This window comes from Oenanthe melanoleuca, chromosome 10 (genome assembly GCF_029582105.1).
Source record: "Oenanthe melanoleuca isolate GR-GAL-2019-014 chromosome 10, OMel1.0, whole genome shotgun sequence".
NCBI classification, from domain to species: domain Eukaryota; kingdom Metazoa; phylum Chordata; class Aves; order Passeriformes; family Muscicapidae; genus Oenanthe; species Oenanthe melanoleuca.
The window spans coordinates 16,783,897-16,799,743 of NC_079344.1; the positions used below are offsets into that span (position 1 = coordinate 16,783,897).

A 15,847-nucleotide genomic window follows, 5' to 3' on the forward strand; every position below is an offset into this window, starting at 1 on the left:
CTCCCCTCGCCCCACCACCAGAATCCCCATCACCCCTTTCATCCCCATTATCCCTATCACCACCATCAGCCCCATCACGACCATCACCCTCCTCACCCCCCATTCCCTTCCATCATCCCCATCACCTCCATCATGCTCATCACCTCCCATCACGCTTCATCATCCCCCAACACTCCCGTCCTCCGCATCACCCCCGGTCTCCCTCCCCATCCCTCCCATCACTTCCTATGACCCCCCATCGCCAACCACCAACCCCTATCCTCCTCATCATCCCCATGTCGCTCCCCTTCCCCCGTCTCCCCATCACTCCCATCATCCTCCACCACCCCCACTCCCTCACCCCCCTCCATCCCCCTTTTGCCCCCATCATCGCCCAAACCCCAGTCAGGGCTGGACAAGGAGCCGAGCAGCCTCCCATCTTTCCCCTGCAGCCCTTTAGTAGCCCTCCAGACTGAAACCCTTTCTGTTTCCCACCTCAGAGCAGGGTTTAAACACACAGAAGAGGCTCAAAAAGGGTCAATTTGAGCACTTGTTGAGTTTTTCACCTCGATGGACCCCACAATGCCCCTGTTGCCCCCCTGGGGATACCCCATAAGGGAGAGGAGGGAAGCACTTCCATCCTGCATCCCATGTCACCCCGAAAGATGTGTAATTAGACTGAGCAGCTTTAATACCTGGTGTTGTCGTTAATTAATTAATTAGTCCCAAAGCAGCAGACAGGTGGGGGGAGGCCTGGCTTCCCCAGCGTGCTACCTCATGTGCGCAGGGGCTTGAGAGTGTGGGAAGGAGTGTGAGTGTGTGCAACTGTGTACATGTGTGTGTGAGCATGTGTGCAAGCATGTGCAAGTCTACACAAATGTGCATGTATGTTCAAGCATGTGCAAGCACATACAGAGCACACACATGTGAAAGTACATGCAAGCACATGTGGCTACAGGTCTGTGTGTGAGTCTGGGCAATGATGTGTGGGGGCATTTGCATGTGTGTGCAAGTGTGTGCAGGACTGTATGGGCTTGCAAGGACCCACAGGCACATGTGTGCAATCACCTATATGCATGTGTAGTAGGACTCCCTAGCTCATGAGTGCAAGTGTGTGTGTGTGTGTACATGTGAGTGCAAGGACACACATGCACGTGTGTGCAAGGATCCATATGGACATGTGTGTATGCATGCAGGGACCTACATGCACGTGTGTGCAAGTTTGTGCATGAGTGTGCAAGAACCCACATGCGTGTGTGAGCAAGTGCATTTGTGCATGGGTGTGAGTGCACACATGCAAGGGCCCTTAATGCACGTGTGCTCAACCACCCTTATGCATGTGTGTGCACAGTGGATGTGAGGACCCATAACCAGGCGTGTGCAAGTGCATGCACACGTGTTTACAAGCACATACACACAATGCACACCACGCACATGTGTTTACAAGCACACACATAACACACACACATTGCACACACGCTTACAAGCACACAGGTGCCTGCCACTGCAAGCACGTCCCAATAAACTCCCCTGGCTGGTGCCAGTGCCCACGGGTGGGTTTGGGACGTGTGGAGCACAATCCTGCCGGAATCCGGGGGCTTGGCGGCTGCTCCTCGCCGCCGCTTGGGTTTATTTTTAAACCCGTTGGCCCCGAGTGATTCACACGCTGCCTGTTCCCTGTTCCCTGCTCCCCGGCAAGTTTTACACGACCAAAATAGATGTTCTGGAAGGAACGGGCCACCCGGCAAAGCCGTGGTGAGGAAAGCAGGGTGCTTCCGGGATCCCGGCCCGTCCCAGGCTGGAAACGTCACTGAGCCACCTCCATGAGAGTGGTTTTGGGAGGATGCAGCTGCAGACACCCTGGGAAAGGGGATCATGGATGATGTTTAATCACAATACCAGGCTTCAGTGGAAGGTGCAAATGTTGGGGGGGTCCTCCATGGTATCCCAAGCCCTGGGGGCTCTCACACCTGGCTATGGGGGAAAGGGAGTCCAGCAAGGCAGAAGGGTAGGTGGAATGAGGGCAGGAGCTGGGATAGGGTGGTGAAGAGCCTCTCTTGCAGAGCATCATCTGTGGGAACAGAGCACCCTTCCCAGGGCCAGGGTCTTGCTTGACCCATCCCTGCTGGCAGCAGCTCCCTGCAGTGACAAAAGCACCCAGCCAATGTACCACGTTACAGCACGTTGGGAAAAAAAAAAAAAAAAAAAAAAGGGAAAAAATCTGACTTTTAAAAATAGGAGGCAGTAATAACTGTTAATTCACTATTTTTAATTTAAAGTTCAGTCATAAAAGGTTTCCAGCTACAACAGTGCATCTCATTCACTTAAGACCAAGACACACATACAACAGTCCCAGCCAGCCAGGATTTCTCGTGAGATTCCCTGCTTTCAGCTGAATGCTGTTTCCAGCACAGCACTCCCAACCATTGAAGGACCTGTCCCAGTTCTACAGGACAGCAGCACCACTGGTTTCTTCTCCAAGGAAAACACTATTGAAACCAACATCTCTCTCTGGATGGAGGAGACCTGGACCTGAGCTCCTCACCCTGAGAATAACAGAGCAGGAGGAGGATGGGTCAGTTGGCCAAATCCCCAGGCAGAGGTGACAGCCTGAAGAGCTGAGCAGAGATTTTGTAATATCCATGCACCACTCAGCAGATTTGCAAGGGCTCCTCAAAGAGGCTCCAGGGTGTCATCTGCTGAGGAGAGGCCAGAGAAGGTAGCAGCAGCCAGGTTTTAGGCAGCAGAGGTGGTAGCTTGCAGGCCTGATCATCAGAGGAGAGTGGAAGGAAAAGGACAGGACCCCACAGCACAAAATGGCAGCAGAAGGAAATCCTGGGACAACAGCAGAGGCTAAGCACAGTTTATCCAGCTGAGCAGGCACTGTGCAAGCTTCTCCACCAGCATCTCTGGAGCACACCCTACCCATCTCCTGCTAACCCTTGCAACAGTGTCTCAAGCCCCAGATGAGCAGGAATAGGCACCTTTTTCCTCTTTGGGGTTTTATTTATAGATTTAAAGAAATAAAAATAGAAAAAGAGGCAACGAGTGCATGCCGAGGCAGAAGAAATGTTCATTGCAATGAAGCCAGAGCAGAAGGTGGGGTGGGAAGGGGTCCCTCTGCCCTTTTTTGTGTGCACAGAGATGGAGGGCAATGGGGCTCTCCCTTCAAACCCCACCAAATTCATGGTCACAGTATCCAATGAAGAGAGGCTGGGCCTGGACACCACGCCTGGGAAGAGAACAGAAGGATGGCATCAGGGAGAGGGCACAGGCAGAGCCACCGGCTTTGAGGGCTTCCAGTGGCACAGGGTGGCCATGGGTGCCCCAATTCAGGTGTGACAAGGAGGGAGCAGTTTCCATCCTGTGCTTGTATCATGTGTGGGAACACGGGGTGAGAACAGCTTTCCTGGGGAAGCTGGTGCTACAGGAGGAGTAGCAAGAGCTGACAAGTCCCCTCCTTCCTCAGCACAAAGCCCTCTCCTCACCACCAGCCTATGCCAGCAGCAGAAGTGCTCTTCAGTGCTGCACAAAGCAAGCTCTGCCCATGCACAGGCAGCAGAAAAACCTGCCTTTTTTTTTTTCCTGCTTTCCAGAGAAACGGGGTCATTTTGCAGCACAGCAAGCCCCTCTCCCTCACTGCCCTCCCAGGGCTGAGCCCAGAGCAGCTGTCCCAGGATGGTTACCCCAGCAGGGTGCAGCGGAACTTGGCCAGCCGGGCGTACGCGTCTTCCACGTCCCTGACAGTCGCATTGCTCCAGAGTCTCTCAGCTACAGCCCCAGCTCTTGGCCTTGAAGGCAAGGGACAGGCAGTCAGGACAGGGGGGAGCTCAAAAGCTTCTCACATGAAGCCCTGAACTCCCAAACACTTTCCTGACCAGCGTCCTTCCACACATAAAGGCTTCAGAGTATCCCAAGATCTATTCCTGGACACTGCCCATCAGGAGCAGACCAGGTGGGTCTTACACACAAGCTGGTTGCAGCAGCAGGTTGTTACAGCCTTGCAAACTCTCATTTCAGCCTCAGTGAAGCTGCTACCAGCACAGAGGGGACAGGGACAGGCACCATGTGCAGACCAAACCCGTGAGTTCAGCACATGACACTTGGTGGCAAAGAAAAGGGATGCAATGACAGCCTCATGTGACCCAAGTCACCTCCCTGTGGCCTCCCTTACCAGAGCCTGGGGGTCAGGTTGGTGACATCCACATATTCACCCCACATGCAGGCCTCACCACCCATCACCAGGGCCTTCTGCTTAGCACTGCCTGTGGAGGGGACAGCAAAACAGCCAGTTCTGGCACTACATCTGAATGCCAAGCCAGCTGCCATGCAGAAAGGGGACACAAGGAACACACCTTCAAACTTCAAGGGCTCCACTTTATAGGCTTCTATCCAGTCCTGCCCGTAGGAGATGCGGTTGAGGTACCAGGGTGCAGAGAGCAGAGCCTGGTAGCCAGCCCTGGTGACATTGGCCATCTCTTTCAGGTACTGCAGGTTGTTGTCCTTCCACACGTGGATGATGGTGTCAGGCCTCAGCTGAGGAGCACAGGTGAACATGGGGCAGGGGATCAGTGATAGAAGCATCACCTCCTCTCCCGAGCAGAGTGCCCTGGCCCCTCCACACCCCCAAAAGGAAGCTGAGGCAAACTAGGGCGTGATTTTTGAGCCACTTCCCATTTGGTTTGCAGGAACAACAGAAGGAGGGATAAAGCCATTTGCAGAGTGTCCTAGGCAGGGTTAAAACCTGCATCCTAGAGGGAGCAGAGCACTGTCAGCAGTGTGACAAAGCCATGATGAGGGCAGCTCACTGGCAGCACCATCTTGAGATCAGCCCCAGTCCCACTAGAGTAACTCCCAACAGCCCCAGAGCACATCAGTGTGTCAGGCTGGGGTGCTGGCACTGTTCACCCCAGCACAAGCAGCTCTCACCTTCACATTGTTGTCAAACACCTCCTGCCACACAATATAACCTTTGCCAAGGGAAGAGACGATGTCCAGAAGCCTGGAGTGGGAAAAGTACCAAGTTTTGGGTGATCCCACTGATCCCCTCTTTGGTGGTCACATACAGCCTAAAGAGCAGCACAGATATCCCCAACATCCTCAGTGGGATATGGAGGTGCCTCTGAAGGAGAAGGAAGAGAGCACAGCCCCTTATGGGGCTTCTTTCTCTTCATCCCCAGGCTTTTTTGTGGTCTATCTCCCACTAAAATGTTCCCTTTTGGAGTCAGGGAGATATGATCAATGGGGATGCTCCTGAAAAGGACATCTGGTGTCCCCAAGACGGAGGACATTTGAGCTGGTCACACAGTGCAGCTGCAAGCCCTGGATGCCCTGACCTTACCTCTGGATGTAGAAAGATTCTAATTTTTTGTAATCTTCACCAAAGCCCTTCTCCTTCATGAAAGCACGGATTTCTGGATTGGATTGCCTGTGCACCAATGAGAAGGAATAAAACCTGAGCTCTGGAGTAAGGCCAAGGCATAGTCAAGTCCCTCCCACATCAGTCAAAGCTTTGCCCAGGTATTCCAGAGTTGTGGCTGGACCAGCACCAGCGGATCCCTACATCCAGCATCACCACGAGCACAGAAATCCCAATAATCCCAAGCATCACCACTATCCCTGGCCTGGGAGAGCAAGACACCAAAGATCATGACCAAGAAGCCATGGCCTAGGAATCCAATCCCAAATACTTACCCCTAGTCCCCATCCAGACTGATCTCAGACTCACCAGCATGTGAAATCTACCTCATCGCCACCAAGGTGGAGAAAGAAGTCAGGGAACACATTGCTGACCTCTTGGAACAAACGGGTCACAAACTTGTAGGTGCTGTTAACAATGGGGTTGATGGGCCCATAGACTCCAGAAGGAATCTTGCCCATATAGCAGGGAGTCAGGAGGCCTGGAGCACCTGATGATAACAAATGTAGGATGGTGAGGAAGGGACAAAGTGTGATCATGTCATCCTCTACAATGCCCCTCAGCACAACTTAGGGCCTGTCGGGACAGGGAAGGAGGGACAGCCACAGTTCCAGCTGTGACCATACACATTGTGAATTCTAACAGGCCTTGGCATTTGGTGGCAGGGAAAGGAGAGAAAAAGACAATGGAATGTTTTCCTGAAGCTTCTTGCACTTCTACACATAGAAGAGATGCAGTCTCTGGAGCAGAGAGCAGTGTGTCAGGACTAGGACACAGCTGAGCAGAGCAAGGAAGCTTGGCTAGCTGTACCCTCACAACACAAGATCCTTGCAATAAACCATGATGTTAGTTCTGGCAGAGCAGATGTTCCCACAAAAAAATCACACAGCTTGAACCCAAGAAAAGATGGGAATGTTTCCCCTTAGATTTTGCTCTAGAAGTTGGACTATTGGGTCCCACATCCCCCAAATGATGGTTTGCTCCTCATGAAAGCCAGCCTGCGGGACACTGCTGCCCACACTCAGCTTTTAGGGTCCAGACTGCAGCACCCAGTCCTGCCCCTGGGACAGCTCCAGCTCTCCTGGGAGCAGCAGCAGGCAGGCTCTGCTCCTCACCTGGTCCCCAGGAGAGGGTGTGGCCAGGGGTGTCGAACTCGGCGATGACTCTGATGCCGCGCAGCCGGGCGTGCTCAATCACACTGCGAACGTCACTGGCTGTGTACACGTGGGTCATGGCATTGAAAGCTCCCTGGAACACGGGACAGCTCAGTGCCTTGTCAGGAGCAGAGGCAGGGATCTGCTCACCCCAGCTGGGCACTACATGGCGGTCATTACCTGCTTGCTGAGCTCTGGGAACGTGGAGCTCTCATAGGGGAAAGATGGGTCATCCACAATGTGCCAGTGAAACACATTGAATTTGTTGTAAGCCATGACATCCTGGGAAGGAACAGGGACAGAGGTGAACATGCCCCATCCCTTCTGAAAGGTCACCCAGCTTGCAACAGACAGTGGATAAGGTCCTCCAGCTCCAGAAGGACAAGACATAGTCCCTAAATGCTCCCCAGGATCCAAAAGGGATTCAGACACTTCTCTCTGAACACAAAAAGCTGCACAGGGCCAGGAATACTTCTGCTCAGTAAAATCCCTGTTCTCTCTGTAACTGAGCCACTGGTGGAGACCTGGAAGCTTAATTCTGCTTGGGATGAGCATAGAACCACCACCCACCTTTGCCAGTATTTTCCCTTGCCTTAGAAACAACTCAGCCTTGAAGAGTAACCTGGACTGCAGGAATCCAAAATACCTTAGGGGTTTTCTTTTTAACAAAAGCAGCTGAGAAATCACCCAAACAAGGGAGCTCAGCTGTCACAGAGGAAGGACACCCAATTTAGCCATGTAATCTCCCAGCATGGGTGCCCTACCAGAGTTTCCAGGATGGCTCTAAGAGGCAGGTAATGACGAGAGGTGTCCAGCAACAGTCCCCGGTGAGGGAAGCGGGGAAAGTCCATGATTTCTGTCTCATTGATGTAGTACTGCACACAGAAGACACGAGAAAGACATGAGCAGGATGTTGGGCAAATGGCCATTAGCAAGAGACATTGTCACCACTGTCCCCAGGGTTGGCAGGTGCCCTCACTGCTCAGAGTGCAAACTGTCCAGAAAGTGTTGCATCACTTCTTTACCCACTCAGAAGGCAGGGATCTAGCTGGATCAATGAATTCCCACTTAGCCCTTGGAAAGGCTGTGCCCATTCATCCCAAGCATCCCAGCAACCCTCAGCCTGCCCCCATGGAGGGAGGGGCACTATGGGGAGCTGCCTACCCCCAGGGGACAAGGCCAGGACTCACCGTGCCATTCTCGTCTCTCCCAACAAGCTGGCTGAATGTTTCCAGGCCTGCAGGAAAACACACCCCTTTCTAAGCACAGAGACCCCCAAAGGAGCAGAACTCAATTAACAAAGAAATCTATGGAAAGAGAGAGGCACTGTGAGACATCCCCACAGGCCCGAGGCAGGAAGAGCAGGAATGCCCTGTGGGAAGTGCAGCTCACCTCGGAGAGCTCCCCAGATGGTCTCTGCTGAGAGCAGCATTGAGCCTTTGGAGACACACAGCTTATCTGAAACACAGCATCAGCGGGCTGTCCCACATGGCCACGACAGCACTGGGCACAGCTCAGGTACAGAACGCACACCAGGACCCCAGAAAACTGAATTTTGTCCCTCTTTTGCTGTTTTGAACCTCTCCCCACTGCTTTATCAGCACACTCAAGTATGTCCCCCCCTGCCCCAGTGTCTCAAGAGCAGGGAATTGCCCCACTCAAATCCAAGGGTAATGGCACAGTACTGCACAGAGACAGCCATGTTCCCTCCTGCTCCCAACCCAGACACTTACAGCTCTCCTTGGAGTCCAGGCTGGGAAACCCATCACAGCCTGGAGTGGAAACATGGACGAGAAGTTCAGAGCAGAGTGCTTCCCCGGATGGCTCATTCTCTGCAAAGGACACAGACCATGCACATCAACCCCAAGCCAGCTCTTTTCCCTACTTCTAAGCCCACCACCATCCTCCCAGCCCAGCTAGGGATGGAGGCAGAAACAGGCAGCCCTTCCTGCACCCCAAAACAAACACTGCAGTGTTCAGCAGGGGAGAATTTCAACACAGCCAACCGGAGAACATGAGCTGATCCCAGCCTGTGAGGAAGCCCACAGGGAAGCTTAAAGGAGCACACAAGAGAGGAGAAATATCAGAATACAGACTAGCAGCAGCCCCTGAGGCTTCCAGGACACCAGCCCTGACTCTTAAGCTAAAGCCATGACTAGTCAAAGCTTCTTCTCCATGAGAGTGAAGAGCTTCTTGTTCCCAAGCTCTCCCAGCACTGGATAAAAGTACAAGCCCAAGAGCTCTGCCCTATCCATATTTCTTAAAAAGGGCAAGGAAAACCTTTTAAAAAGGGTGGAGAATGAATCTTCTAAACTGGGCTGAGTTAGAGGCCATTAAAAGGTCTCACCCAGCTCAGAAAAGCTCCTGACCAACTCCACCTTCCGCAGAGCAGGTCCCAGGTGCAGCAGCCAGAGAAATGAACCCAGTCACACTTAGACCTCAAGTAGGAGCTCTGAGCACACACTAACTGAAGAGCACTTCCAAGGTTGCACAAGCCTGAATCCCCACTTGAGTCATTCCCCATTCCAAAGGGATATTCAGCCTTTGCTGGGACACAACAGAGTTACAGCTGTTGGATGCCAGGAGGAGCATGGGGTAGCAGGGTGGGACCCTGCTCATCCCAGCCAGGTCCACGCCTGCACCCCCACAGCACTCCCAGGAACAGCCAATGCTGTGACCAAGTGTGGTCACTGAAAATAAAGGGCTTGGCTTTGAGTGAGTCGAGCACCAAGAAGTCTCTCTTTCCAGAGAGACTGTAGCACTGCCAGCATTTCAGAGAAATGCAGAGAGCTCCTGCTCCACAGCTCACAGGAGCTCACAGAAATCCCGATTTCTCCACGAAGGGATGACGAAACCTCTGTGGAGAGAAGGAAAACAGCTTGAAGCCAGCCCTGTTTTGAGCTTTCCTCTCAATTGCAGACAAGCTGGTAGCCAAGGCAACCTCACAGATGTGCAAGCAGCACAGCAAGACCTGCTCCCTCCACTCGGGAAGGCAGCAGTTCACCAGAACAGCCTCCCTCAGGCCTGGGAACACTCATCCTGCTGAAGAGCCTCGACAGAATCGGTTCCACCACCACACACAGCATTTGAACCTGCTCAGTGAGGCACTTCTCAACCCAAACATGACCTCCTAGGCCAAGGTGCAGACAGGCACCACTGCCACCACACCTGCAAGGCAGCGCAGACAGAAAATGGTTTCTGCCATTTATTTCCTCTATTAATACAAATTATTTCCTTTCATCCAGGGTTTCCACTGCCTGTTCTTACTAACCACCCGTGTGGAAAAAAAAGAACAAAACAAAGAGGGGAAAAAAGGCTTAAAATAATTTGTGTAGTTTGAGCATCATAAAGCAGGGCATACGGAAAGTGATGAGTGTGAGCTGGATCTTGTGATCACAATGTTGCTCCAAGTGATTTGATGGTCACATTTCCCCTCTGAGTGAAATAGGAGAGCATGAATAATTAGATCAGCTGTTTTTAGCTCCTAGCAGACAGAGAGAACCAAGAGGAAGCTTTTCAGCTCTCAAATCAAAATTTATTTCTACTGCTACTCCAAAAGTTGAAGAAATAAAATAAGCCAAAGGGTTCTCTGTTTCAAACCTGTTTTTTTCAAAGAATGATGTACTCAAGACAAAGTAAATCGGTTTCCAACACTGCCACCCTTCTCTGCTTTGATCAGCAGTAACAGAATTCACACTGACATTTAAAACACTTGGGAGCAGAGTTACTAGCTCTTTTTGATGAATGAAGTGCTTCATATTCCCTGGATATAGCACTTCAGACTGCAGCAGACCCACGCAGCTACTGAGCATCCCTGCACATCGGCTCCACAGCCAAGAGATTCCCGCATCTCATCCCAGACAGGCAATGAGTGCTACCATGAAGAAGTCTGGGTTCAAGAAACCTTTAGAGCCTGTCCCAAAGCAAATCCAGACTCTCAGAGCTTTTGCCTTTCTTCATCTTACCCTCCAATTTCAGGATGAATCCGGGAGCTAATCTCTCCCTGGCAGAAAAGCCATGCTGCCTCGGGACTTTTAGCCAGCTCCACTTTGGCAGAGGTGCCCCGTGGCACAAGTTTGTACTTGGAAGAACACACACAAAGCACTAACTCCTTCCTCAAGATGAGACCTCACACAAGACACCGAAAGCTGCTAGAATGGGAACAGCCAAGACTTAGCAGTAACCCTGAAGCAAGAGCTGTTGCAAGACGAGGAGCAGCTCTCCCTGCAGCAACAAGAGAAGGATGCTAAATGAAGCAATGGGGAGCTGTAACACTATCCGGAGGAAGTAAAAAATGAGACAGAGGAAAAAGAGCCTAAATCCTGGCAGGAAGACAACTAGTGCTGTGCCAAACTCGATTAGATTTCTTCTGCACATGCCATAGGCATTGCCCTCCAAATCCCAACGCATCGCTGCCCTTGCCACCAGAATCCAGCCAAGCCACAACTCCCACCCCACCTGCCGCCGCAGAACTGAGGGGAGGCAGACGGCCACCAAACCCCGTGGTTTGACGCCAAAATCGGCGAGGGTGTGGGGCCCGTTAAGCTCAAAGCCACGGAGAGAAGGGTCAGCGCCCGCCGCGGCCCTCACCGGTGGTACGGCCGAAGAGCAGCGGCCAGTACCGCTGGAAGGCGGCGTCCAGCACCTCACAGCCCGGCCCCACGGCCGAGCCGCCCGCCGCGGCGAAGCGGAACCGGCGGGCCGGCACCAGGCAGCGGCCGCCGCCGGGCGGGAAGCTCTGCGCCTGAGGCTGCGGCCACACAGTCCCCGCCGGGCCCGGCAGCAGCGCCAGCGGGAGCAGCAGCAGCAGCCGCAGCAGCCGGAGCAGATGCAGCTGCAGCGCCCGCGCCGCCGCCATGTCGCGCCCGAACCTGAGGGAGGCGGCACCGCCCGACAGCGGGGGGCCGGGCGGCCGCGAAATGGCAGCTTGGGCCCGCCCTCACTGCCTCCGCCGCGCTGCCCCTCGCCCACAGCGTCCTCCAGTAATCTGCAGGCTCCGCGTTCTCTTCAAATAAAGCCCCCTAACCCCTCCAGCTCCCGACCGAAGGTAATTTCTGCCCCAGCCCTCAGGCTTTACAGCCCTCCCACCCCAGCCATGCTTCCTGCTGTCAGGGAGCCTCAGCAACCTGCCTCGGGGTTTGACGAGATTAATGGCCTAAAACACGTATTTCAACCGTGCTGCTTTCGTGGAATCATGTAGTGTTGGGTTGGAAGGGATCTTAGAGACCGTTTAATTTCAGCCCCTGCCATGAGCAGGGACTCCTTCCTCTATCCCGTGTTGCTCCAAGCCCTCTGTCCAATCTGGCCTGGGACACTTACAGGAATGGGGCAGCCACAGCTTTTTGGAGCAACCTATGCCAAGGCCTCACCACCCTTATTGTAAATAAATTCCTTCTTTTATCTAACCTAACTAGACCCTCTCAGTTTAAAACCAGCACCCTGTGCTTTGGATCCATCTTGGGTTTGGGCATCTTCTGTTGGTACCGTGCATTTTTATGAGCAATACTGTATATAAATAATCACCTTTTGCACAGGTTTCCAAGGATATTTTGTGTGTGGCCAGTGAAATATTTATTGGGTTGTACAAATAGAAGGGGCTTTATCCTGTGGGGGATCCTCACAGTGAAGTGTTGCAGGGATGCTTTCCATGCAGTGCTTGGCTTTTCCAAAGAAAGCCTTAACCTCAGATGAACTCTATTTAATTTTGCTTCTTCCCTCCAGCTCTGCTTTCTTTAGCAATCCCCAACTCAAATAAGGGCCTTAAGCCCAGGTCTTACCCATCTAATTGCCAGCACCAACCTGCAAGGGAACCCACTCCATCAAATTATTAAAAACCTGTTGTTCCAGAAAACTCCGAGGTATCAGGCGTGCTGGGAGACAAGCTAGAGACATGGGAGCAAGCAGGAGATAAAACAAATGGCACAGGAAAAAGTGTGACAAGGGAGATGGCCCTATCACACATCAGGAAAAATTACCCTATGTGAGCAGGACATAATTATGGAAAGGTCTGGTGGGGAATATAAGGGATTGTCCCTCACGGGAGCAGTGTAGAGAGAACAGGATCAGCAGGGAAAAAAAAAAAAAAAGCAAAAAAACATTTTGTAGAAAAAAACCTCAAGAAGTATGTTGTCAAAGGTTAAAATAGCACCAGCACAAAGGTGGGGACTGATAGGGAAAGAAAAAGCTGGGAAGACATGGAAGAGTTTCAGTGGGGCTCGAGAGAGATGGGGGGAGGTGCTCTCCAATGTTGAAGGAGGCTGTGAGTTTCCAATGAAACTCTTGGGGGTGATGTGGAGATGAAAAAGTTGTGGGGTCAGGTTTGGGTCTAAAGGGGATTGTGGGAATTTAATGAGGTTAGTGAAAATTAATAGGGGGCTCACAGGGGGGAAAGCAGGGAGGGGACTAAGGGTCACTGGAGATAGAGAAGCTGGGATCCATCAGGGAGGAGGTCAGAGAGAGCCAAATGGTATTTCCATGAATTCAACACCTACACAGCACTGCAATCTTTCTTTTCCAGATATGTAAAATGGCAATGTCCACCTAATGTGAGGGTGAGCCCAGAGCCAAGGACAGGCACAGCCTTACCAGGTGGGTGTACCTCCAGAACCTGGCTAACAGAGCACAGGGGTGGACCAACAGCCCAGGTACCACCCAGAGAATTAAAGGCACCAAGTGAAGTCCAACATTTATCTAGGAATACCTAGGAGCAGGTACACTCACAGGAGAGATCAGGAAGAATTGGTTGCCTGGACCTCAGATTGAATGGAGTTTATGGAGTTCATGGGTGGAGGTTCCCAGGAGAGGCTGATTGCAGCAATTAAAGCCTGTTGGTTCCCCCAGGCTCCTGACAATCATCCCTTGTTTTCCCCACAGAGGTGGCAGGACCCAAATTCAACACAATAGCATATGCCAGGCTGCTTCTTTCTCAAAATTCTTCCAGGATTTTGTGGCCCTTATCTATCTCTGTCTTCATCACACAGCAGGAAGTGAGAACACCTGTATTCCAGCCTGTGTCAGACCTCTGGGAAAGTGGCCCCTGTCATTCCTTGCTTTCAAGTTTCCTGCTGCCAGTCTACATAAAACCTCCATAGTCTTGAGCTGGGCTTGTTGCTTTTCCCTGTGCAAACTTCTGGAGCACCAGCTGTTGCCACCATTTTCTGACTATATTTGATTGATTCCAGTATCTCTGGACTTATCCTCAAGCAGTTTCACTGTATTAGAATTTCATTGGAAGGTAAAACAGCCCAAACAAGGCAGTTTGTTGCTGTCTTGCATCAGGTAATGTCAGGACTGCCCTTCCCAGTGCATGAGACAGAGCTGTGGGAGTGCCCTGGCTTGAGGCAAACTCTCATGTCAGCCTGGGGAGGGTGGCATGTTTGCCAGCTTATGTAAAGCATTGTGAACAGAGCTTTCAGTCCAAATATTCCACCCTTTCTACAGATTCAGTTGCTGATGCTATTTTAGGGGACCTGATGTCTCTGGGGGATGACTCATTGAAGTTCATTTGTAGCTGGCCAGCATTAATCCAGACTAACAGAGTCGTTTTCAAATGTTTCTTTGCATAAGAAAATTGCTTGAGCGTGTGTTTAACTGTGGAGCTTGGCTGAAAGAACCTGGTTAACTCTGTCCTGTGGCACACACAGAGCACCAGCAGCCCGAATGCTGCTGATGCTCTTTAGTAGCCCATCAAAATAGACCAGCTCATGGGCTCTGAGTGTATCTGCAGGGTGATAGAACCACCTGGAAGACCTTTTCCAAAGAGCTTCAGCAAGGAACACAGACGGAGTGAACCTAGCTCAGGTGAGACCTGTGGGAGTGGGAGTACCTACAAATCCCTCTTGTCATCTCTCTGATGCAAAAGCTGGGACTTGTTGGGGGACTGTAAAAAATTGCTGCACCAGGACATTGCTGGATTACCTGCTTGCTACCAATTATGAATTTGGTAGCAATCCAAATTAATTATTCTGATAGAAATTGTTATAAAACTTGGCTGGTGTCACATTTGAGTCTTCCTGGTTTGTTTGCCTTTGGGGCATGAAAGTGGCCTTTGGGCTGTCAGTGCAGTTGCACCACAGCATATTTAAAATACATAAATCCATTTATTATGCTGCCTAACTCCCTATAATGTTGCCTGCTTCTGCATTTAACCAGGAGGGTGCTTTGCACACAGGTTCTTCCTCTGATGAGAAGCATCTGAGCCAGGGCACGGAGAAAGCTGTTCATGAGCACCTTCACAGGGCATGAATTTTCTATTTGCTTTGCTCATTGAGCCAGCAGTTTAGGAAAATTGCTCCTGAATGAAGCAACTTCCAGCTCAAGGGACCTGCTGGTGGTGTGGATGGAAGAGGGCTCTGGAAAACATAGATCATCTCCTGGAAATACCTAAAAGATCTCTAACTTGAATTTTGGCATGTCAGAGCCTTTCTGGGCAAAACTACTGTCTCTATTTGTTTGTTTACCTTCACTGTAATCCTTGGTAAAATAATGATGGGATTTGGTCTGCAAGCACAAGGGTTGCAGAGTTGAAGTGTCCTTACTTGTGATAGTGATCTGGAAGGAGTGTGGTCAGCATGTGCCAGGTCTTTCAGGTGTGTGTGCATATCTTTGTATTTCAGGGATGATGTTGCTCATCATCAAGCAGAGGGGTGTTCACGTTTAAACACTCAGCAGGAGTCCCCAGAGACATTTGGTAGAACTTTAGCATGTGCACAAAGAAGATCCTAAACACAAGATGCTAAATCCACATCTAGGGTATTTTCACCAGCTGAAACGACTCAGCCCGTGAGGAGCCTTGATGTTTTGGGGGGGCCGAAGCAGGCTGGTGTATGGCAGGATGCTTTTGGAGCCACAAGGACACATTCCAGTGCTTTTCAAAGCACAGGATAACTCATTTCTATATCCCTATCTTCACAGCTAGACCACCACTCATCAATGCTGCCATGAACAGTTTAGCAGGTGCACGTGCTGGATTAATTTCTCCACAAAGATGGGGTTTAACAGAAGGGATCTCTTCAGCTGGGAGAGCATGTGTGAGGGAAGTGAGGCCTTGGAGACTTGGAGTGAGCAGGCAGCAGCAAGAAGTATTTAAACAGTTATGAGAGTGGAGTTTAAGGCAAAAAGCTTGAAGTGAGATGTGTTAATCAGTGTGGAGGATTTGGGTTCCTGACCCAAGCTCAGCCTGGTGGTGTTTCCATTGTTGATGTTATCACAGAGCCTTTTCTCTTGTGGGTTATCTCCAGCTCACACAGCTTTGGGGTGGTGATCCAAGGGGCTGCTCAGCCCATGCTTATGGTTG

The 15,847-nt window shown here is 51.4% G+C and overlaps 1 protein-coding gene across 1 annotated transcript; it reads right to left on the minus strand.

Annotated features, from left to right (window-relative positions):
• Positions 1-2,227: 2,227 nt before the first annotated feature.
• HEXA (hexosaminidase subunit alpha) lies at positions 2,228-11,657 on the minus strand. Its single transcript, XM_056500286.1, has 14 exons — positions 11,143-11,657; positions 8,286-8,384; positions 7,945-8,010; positions 7,743-7,789; positions 7,317-7,427; positions 6,733-6,834; positions 6,514-6,646; positions 5,708-5,888; positions 5,321-5,407; positions 4,909-4,981; positions 4,335-4,515; positions 4,154-4,244; positions 3,666-3,770; positions 2,228-3,211 (listed from the first exon to the last, which is right to left on the minus strand). Exons 1-14 carry the CDS (start codon positions 11,408-11,410, stop codon positions 3,148-3,150), a joined length of 1,608 nt encoding a protein of 535 aa, XP_056356261.1. The 5' UTR covers positions 11,411-11,657; the 3' UTR covers positions 2,228-3,147.
• Positions 11,658-15,847: the final 4,190 nt, after the last annotated feature.